Below are 7,753 nucleotides of genomic sequence, written 5' to 3' on the forward strand. Positions count from 1 at the left end.
CCGCTAACGACGTCCTGCTTCGACTGAAGCTAACGGCTGTCAGCCGCTAACGACGTCCTGCTTCGGCTGAAGCTAACGGCTGTCAGCCACTAACGACGTCCTGCTTCTGCGACCGCAGCTGACAAGGCGGGTACAACATAGGCGGAGAAACAAAATAATGTGCGCAGCCAAGAACAGAGCTCCACGAAAATCAGCTGTGATTTTCAGAGCGTGGCTGAGGGGTTCTCTGGTAAAAATCCCTCAGAGTTGAGTCTAGAATTTAAAATTCATGTATTTTCTGTGACTTTGAGGGATTTTTCTTTCTAATTTGGTGAAACGACCTTCACTGACGGGTCAACAACATCCTGGTCCACTCGGAGCCTGAAAGCCTTCGATGGGACAAAATGATTAGTGTTATTTACACACACCCCCCAGCTCCTAGATGTTTTTCTGACCCTCTCATCATGTTTTACAGAACATTCTGAAGAAGTTCACATCAGGAGCTCCATGAAGGTCAGGACTCGGAGATAAAAGGGATTCACGAGACGGAAAGACGTCTTTTCACTCTGGACTCCGGAGAACTTCTTGTTTTTTGTGTAAAGCTGCTTTGTGGTTCAAGTTTTATGTTTTAAAGAACAAAATGTCGTTCTGCGCTTGAAAAGTGTTTTTCCCTCTGAGGTCGATAACGGCCGTCTTTCCATCAAACGCCTCTGCTGTTGTCTCGGTTCTGAACTGCGGGGGACGGAGGGACAGGTTTTGGACCTTGAGGGTTACCTGGACTCCCTCGTGTCTCCGGCTACAGTGTGTCTCCTGCGCTTCAACTCATCAGAGAAGCGTCTCTTCTCCGCTACCCTCCTCCTCTCCTCCTCGCCGTTCATCCCCCATGAGATCCTCCTGTCCTTCTTGTCCTCCTCTAAAGACTTGGACCTGGGTTTGTTTGTTTGTGTTTACGTGCACGGCGTGCAGCATGCAGGAAGAAACACACACGGATTAGCATGCAACGATAAGAGCAGAATGCAGGAGACGATGGAGGACGTCCACCGGAGAGGACCGACCTGAGCCGTCCCCCGGGCCGCTCCGACTGGACGGACATGTAGCTGGTGCTGCTGAGACGAGAGGCGCTGCTGGCGCGGGACAGAGCCGACACGTCGCTCATGTCGCTGTCCGAAGACCGGGCCGACGTGTTGTCGCTGCTGCGCCTCTGCTCCGCAAACATCTGCAGACGGAGACACGGACGGACGTCAAAACCTGGACAGACCAAACTAAAAAAAAAACAAGAAGAAGAAGAAGAGAGGGTCTGACCTCCCGCTTGGTCTTCAGGTCCGTCTGAGGATCGTGGGAGGCTGAAGGCCGGCAGGGGTGGACTTTCACGGGCAGCTGTCGGGCTCGATCGTCCGCCGCCAAGGCTGAGACAGAAAGACAAAAACTCATCAAGTCCAACACGAGACAGAATGATCTGCTCCGTTTGGACGAGGACCTGGTCTCTACCATGACGTGGAGCCGAGAGCAGCTCATTTCTGCTCATTCAGAGTTCTGCAGAGAAGAAAACGTCACGTCAAACGTCAACAGTTGAAGCTTCTCAGAGCAAACCTTCGCTCCTGAAGGACAGGTTGGACATGTGCGTAACTGCTCTGAGCACCAAAGACAATTTATTACTTAGGTCTTCTTCTTTCGGCTGATCCCTCTTCAGGATTTGCCTCCATCTCATACTTTCTTTTGCTACTTTTATTTTTAGCTGCCTTTTTGTTGCTACCTTTAGCATTTAGCTACTGTTTTGTTGAATGTGGCTTTTATCAAGTGTTAAACTTTTAGGTACTTTTTCGTAAAAAATCTGATTTTTAACAGTTAAGCTAGTTTTAGCTTTTAGCTAATGACTTGGAATTTTAAGTGTTTAGCTTCTGTTTCAATACTTTATAGTTTTAGCTACTGTTCTGCCATGTTTAGCTTTTAACTACCATTTGACTACTTTCAGTGTTCAGCTACAACGTAGCTAATTCAAGTTTTTAGCTACTTTGATGCTAATTCTAGCTAATAGCTACAAAAGTGCTATATTTATCTTGAAGCTACAGTTGTGCATATTTTATTTTTTAGCTACTATTTTTCAAATTTTAGCTTTTGACCACATGTTTAATAATTTTAGGTTTTTCTACAGTTTTGCTAATTTTGAGGTTTTAGCCATTTAAATACTTTTTGCATTTAGCTACAATTTAGCAAAGTTGAGCTTTTAGCTAGTTTTGTGTTAATTTTTGGTTTTAGCTACTCTTAGCTTAACTTTAAAAACTTTCAGCTTCTTCAGTAAAATCCAGTTTGCACTGATTTTCACAGAAAACAGTTTGTCAGTTTTAAATGTTTCACTTCTTCCTCTTTCAGCTGTTCCTTCTTCAGGGGTCTCCACAGCAAGTCATCGTCCTCTGTCCTCACACTGTCCTCTGTCCTCACACTGTCCTCTGTCCTCACTCTGTCCTCACTCCAACTACCTCCACGTCCTCTCTAACTGCATCCATATATCTCCTCTTTGTCTTTTTCCTGGCAGCTGCATTTCTAACATCCTTCTACCAATAGACCCACTGTCCCTCCTCAGGACATGTCCAAACCACTGTCCCTCCTCTGGACATGTCCAAACCACTGTCCCTCCTCTGTTAGAGCTCAGAATGTGTGTTAGGGATGAATCTCAGCTTCTACCATGCCGAGTTTCAGCTCAGTTTTAGCCTTTTTTTTTGTTTGCTAAGATCTATGGCAGCAGTTTAGTGATTATTAATGTTAATGGGAGTTTTTATTAAACCCTGTCCAGCTGTTCATGGGATATTTTGCTAACAGACAGACAACTGAAGGAACACAAAGGTAATTACACTGCTGCCCACCTTTCAAAGCAACAGGTGTTAAAATGTTAAATTATTATTTTTATATAATAAATGTTTCTGTTCAGCTCTGAGACGACTTCTGTTGTGACTTGGTGCTTTATAAATAAATTGAATTGAAAAAATGTGTCTTTTAATAACTTTTTCTACCAGAGCTTCTGATTGTTTGTAAACAGGTTTTCTGGTGACGGATACAAACTTCAGCTGTTGTTGTTTGAATTCGTCTTAAATACAGAAAACCTTCGGCTCCACAGGTGAAAACCCACCTTGCTCGATGCTGCTGCTCTTCGCAGGAAGCTGCGGCAGCTGTCGACCCCTTCGACCTGACGGCGGCGGGGAGGGGTCGCCGTGTGGACGTGCTCTGAGAAAAAAAATAAAAATCACAAAATTTATAAAAACATTTAGTCACCGCGAGCCGAATATGAGCCGTTTGTAAACAAATTGCAGAAAGGAGCTGCAGCAAAGGTCAAGAATCAGGAGAGGAAATAGAGGAAGACACACTGAGGCGGGGTCAGGACAGGGGGCGGGGCACAAGTAACAGCGTGCACCTGTCCGGTCGTGGCGAGTTGGGACAGGACCCTGATAGTCCAGTCTGGGCAAAGGGCCTCAGGGGGCCCCGGCTCCTTCTACTGCCCCTCAAAATAGAAGTGGGCTGGATGCGACTGCTGTTAGCAAATAAAAAAAATACATAAAGCTGTAAATTTGTTTACAGACAAAAAAAAAAACATCTAAGTAAAAATACCACAGGGTGTTAGACTGGGTGCTCTGGGTTTACAATAACAGCTAAAGTTCATGACGACAGTTTGTATTCTGCTCATTTCCTCAGAGATCATCAGACATCAGTGGAGGTTAAAAAAAAAAAGAGTAACCAAACTTATTTTTGGTTCCGTTCAAAATCAGTTCTGACTGACTGTGAGATCCAGACAGTTTAACTCGTCTGCAGACGGTAAACTGTCCACATTCCGGTAAAAACGAAGATGAGACCAACTTGCTCAGTAAAGTGGAAACCATAGAAGACCTCAGTACGAATTTTCTTTGTAAAGATCTAGTAGAGAATGAGGCACAGATTGTGTTGTAAAGAGCTTTGAGTGTCTTGATCAGATAGAAAGGAGCTTTATAAGTACAGTCCATTCACCATACAGAGCCAAACTATGGCTAACAATACCAATAATCAATACACAATACATGGCCAACAATACTGAGAATCTATCTATTTACAGCCAGTCATACCAATATTTGTTGTACAAAGAACATCAAAAATCAATATTCAACAACAATGCCAATTGCTGATACTTGACCAACAATACCAATAATCAATACTATGCCAATGATACAAATAAGCAGTACACGACCATAATACCAATCTTTGATAAACAACAAACCATTCCAATAATGAATACATTGCCAATAATACCAATAATCGATACACAACCAACAATGCCAATAGTTTATATATGACTTATCGTTGATATGTGGCCAACAATACCAATAACTTGTAAACAAACAATACCAATAACCAATAGAATGCCAATGATACAAATAAGCAATACACAACCAATAAAACCAATATTTGATCAACCATTCCAATAATGAATGCATTGCCAATGATACCATTAACTGATACACAACCAACAATGCCAATAGTTTATATATGACTAACAATACTAATCGTTGATATGTGGTCAACAATACCAATAACTTATACACAACCAACAATACAAATAATCAATAGAATGCCAATGATACAAATAATCAATACACAACAGATAATACAAACAGTTGATAAACAACAAACCATTCCAATAAAGAATACATTGACAACAATACCAATAATCAATACACAACCAATAATGCGAATAATTGACACACTGTCAACAATAACAATAGTTGATACATGACCAATATCAGTAATCAATATACAGTTAAAAACTACCAATAATCAATACACAACCAACAATACTAAAATATTGATATGCGGACGACTATACCCATAACTGATACTCAGCCAATAAAGCCATCAACTGATCGGGGGCCAATAATACCAATAACTGAAAAACTGGCAATGATATCAAAAACCAATCCATGATCAATAATGCCAATACTCATACACAACAAAATAAACTGTGAGAGACCGCCTGGATCCAGACGGGGTGTTTGTATCTGACGAGTTCCACTTCCTGTTGGTGAAGGTGGAGGAACTCCACGTCTCAGACATGTATGGACCGTAACACGTTCACGCCGCAGAAGAACGAAGTCGTGAACGTAACGAGAGAACGAAGCGAGCCAACGGGAAAACAACCAGTTACCCGTCGCCCTCGAGGCTGTTCCTGCAAACAATCGCCACGGAAACAGAGGAAGGAAAACAAACGTGAAACGAATCATAGTGGGGGGCGGAGCTAAGCTAAACTCATGCTCAAACTGACACGCTACTTGTATGTTTTATGAAAGAAGTCCTTCGGTTCTACAACAACACGCTTAAAGCAAACTATATAAAAATGTATTTTGGTTATAATGGTCTGGTTTCTGTGGTTGTTTGGGTTTGGGTTCTCTTGGTGCATTCGGTGCCCCTTGGTGGCGGTCCGGGTGCTCTCGGGGTGCATGGTGTACGTGAGCGTAAATGTTTATGAGTATTAGTGTATAGTTGGAGGTGAATGGCTCTGGATGTGAATGTACAACTCTAAAATTTACCATGAGTATAATATTACATTACCAGTACTTTCTGCAGTATTTTATGTGTACATACGTTTTTTTTGTTGTTTTTCTTTTCTTTCTCTCATAAACTCGTAAGATTCAGAAAACCGAACGAATGTAAAGTGTAACTGCGGAGTATTGGAGAAGGGGTAGGATCAAATACGTTTTACTTCTTCCTACCCCTTTTCAGACATGTTAAATGGGATTTATGTGTGTGAATGTATACGAGTACGTATACATATAGATAGGTGCGTGCACATTGGGTACATACTTATTTTACAGATGTATTTATTTGTGTGAGCTCAGTCAAAGCAGACGCATTTACTGATACATTTATTTTACAAGAGGTTCTATATGTTCAAATGTGCACGTATAGGTATATATATATATATATATATATATATATATATATATATATATATATATATATATATATATATATATATATTTATGTATAGATACATAGATTCATGTTAGTGTTAATGTTGATACATCCTATACAATAGTTTTGACATGTCTGGAATGAATCAATAAAATAAAAATTAAAAAATGAAAAATTCTTAAAAATAAAAAAATAATTGTGCAAGAAATTACGTGTTTGCTTGAAGATGCTTAGAACAGACCTCATTAGAAAGCTCTGCTGAATTTGAGACGTGTAATGATGTTAGAGGACAAGCTTAAAGCTTTCCATAAGAAATGTTAGAAAGCAGAAAGAAGAATCATGTAGGGACAGCATCCACACCTGTGAGCCATTAAAAGTACTATTACTATGCAGTAGTAGCTTTAGTAGTAGTACTTATTCCAGTCTGACTCATATCTCTGTTAATGCTCTGAGGCTGCGTTTGCACTGGAGCAGGTTCATTTGCAGAACTTCTATAACTCCAGTAATGCTGCACGGGATAAGCTATAGTTCTGAGATCACTGGACCTTTGAAGGCGGCTTGATGGAGTCTCTGCAGAACTTTCATTAAAACGTTGACAGAAGAGGTCGTGTTGGACCCAATCCATGCTGCTGAACATTTTCCAAATGTATCTTAACGGAGCCCAAATTAAGTTTAATATTTCAAATGCTTTCCAAAGGTCATAGCGATCATCTCTTGAATGTTCTCAACAACGGTTGCACGGAGATCAAGTTCGAAGTAGTAAAAAGGCAGAAACAGACATAGGAGGAACAGCTCAGCGGAGTTCATGCGCACGGACAAAGTCAGGTCAGGTGCTCAGCAGAGAAGCAGGTCCAGCAGAACGGAAGGTGACGACACGACCGTAGACCACGAACACGAAGAAGTCAGAGCACAAGCTTCGGAAGCTCCGGGCTGCAGGAGAAGCTCCCAGATGAATGTTGAGGAAAAGGCTGAGCAGAACGTGAGACGGTGTGGAGTACCTGCCGTCCTCAGGAGACACGTGCTCTACTAAGATCCGGGGGCTTGGGGGGAACCTGCAGGGCAAAGAGTTGGAACCCCTGGAGGGGGTGGGAGGAGGAGCACTCCAGCTGGAACACCAGGACATTTTATTAGTGATGTCTTAAATGTACCGTGCACTCCACGGTACACAATCCAAACAATCATTAGTGACGTTAAATACTTTTATTCTATGATTATTTAGATACAGGAAATATCTGAGGATGATGTGTCAGCAGCAGACCGGACGTTAGAGAAACTTCTTTTAAAGGAACGGCTGAAAAAAAGTAATCGACAAAATGTCCTTCGTACTTTTTAACAACCGCTCAAAAGTTGGGACGTTGTGGAAATTGTAAATAAAACACAACGCAGAGATTTACAGAACTCGTGACCTCGTATTTTATTCACAGCAGAACATTTAAACGTTTAAACATTTAAACATTTTAAACATTTAAACATTTCAAACATTTAAACATTTCAAACATTTAAACATTTTAAACATTTAAACATTTAAAATTAAAACTAAACAACATGGAAAAAAGTACCGTATTTTCTGGCGTATAAGTCGCATTTATTTATTGGTCAAAACAGCTTCATTTCACCTGCTCCATCCATCCATCCGTCCATCCATCTGTCCATCCATCTGTCCATCCATCTGTCCATCCATCCATCCATCTGTCCATCCATCTGTCCATCCATCCATCCATCTGTCCATCCATCCATCCATCTGTCCATCCATCCATCCATCTGTCCATCCATCTGTCCATCCATCCGTCCATCCATCTGTCCATCCATCCATCCATCTGTCCATCCATCTGTCCATCCATCC

At 41.4% G+C, this 7,753-nt stretch overlaps 1 protein-coding gene across 1 annotated transcript in view; it reads right to left on the minus strand.

Moving 5' to 3' along the window:
- rims1b (regulating synaptic membrane exocytosis 1b) overlaps positions 1 to 7,753 on the minus strand; it is an 80,378-nt gene that overhangs the window by 6,151 nt on the left and 66,474 nt on the right. The window contains exons 21-26 of the mRNA XM_037689625.1: positions 6,909 to 7,016; positions 3,386 to 3,499; positions 3,104 to 3,198; positions 1,282 to 1,385; positions 1,035 to 1,195; positions 754 to 906 (exon numbers count right to left, since the gene is read on the minus strand). Of these exons, the coding sequence (XP_037545553.1) occupies positions 754 to 906; positions 1,035 to 1,195; positions 1,282 to 1,385; positions 3,104 to 3,198; positions 3,386 to 3,499; positions 6,909 to 7,016 (735 nt within the window). The remainder of the gene's footprint in view (positions 1 to 753; positions 907 to 1,034; positions 1,196 to 1,281; positions 1,386 to 3,103; positions 3,199 to 3,385; positions 3,500 to 6,908; positions 7,017 to 7,753) is intronic.

Source organism: Nematolebias whitei, chromosome 16, assembly GCF_014905685.2.
Source record: "Nematolebias whitei isolate Nwh7 chromosome 16, NemWhi1, whole genome shotgun sequence".
Taxonomy (NCBI): domain Eukaryota; kingdom Metazoa; phylum Chordata; class Actinopteri; order Cyprinodontiformes; family Rivulidae; genus Nematolebias; species Nematolebias whitei.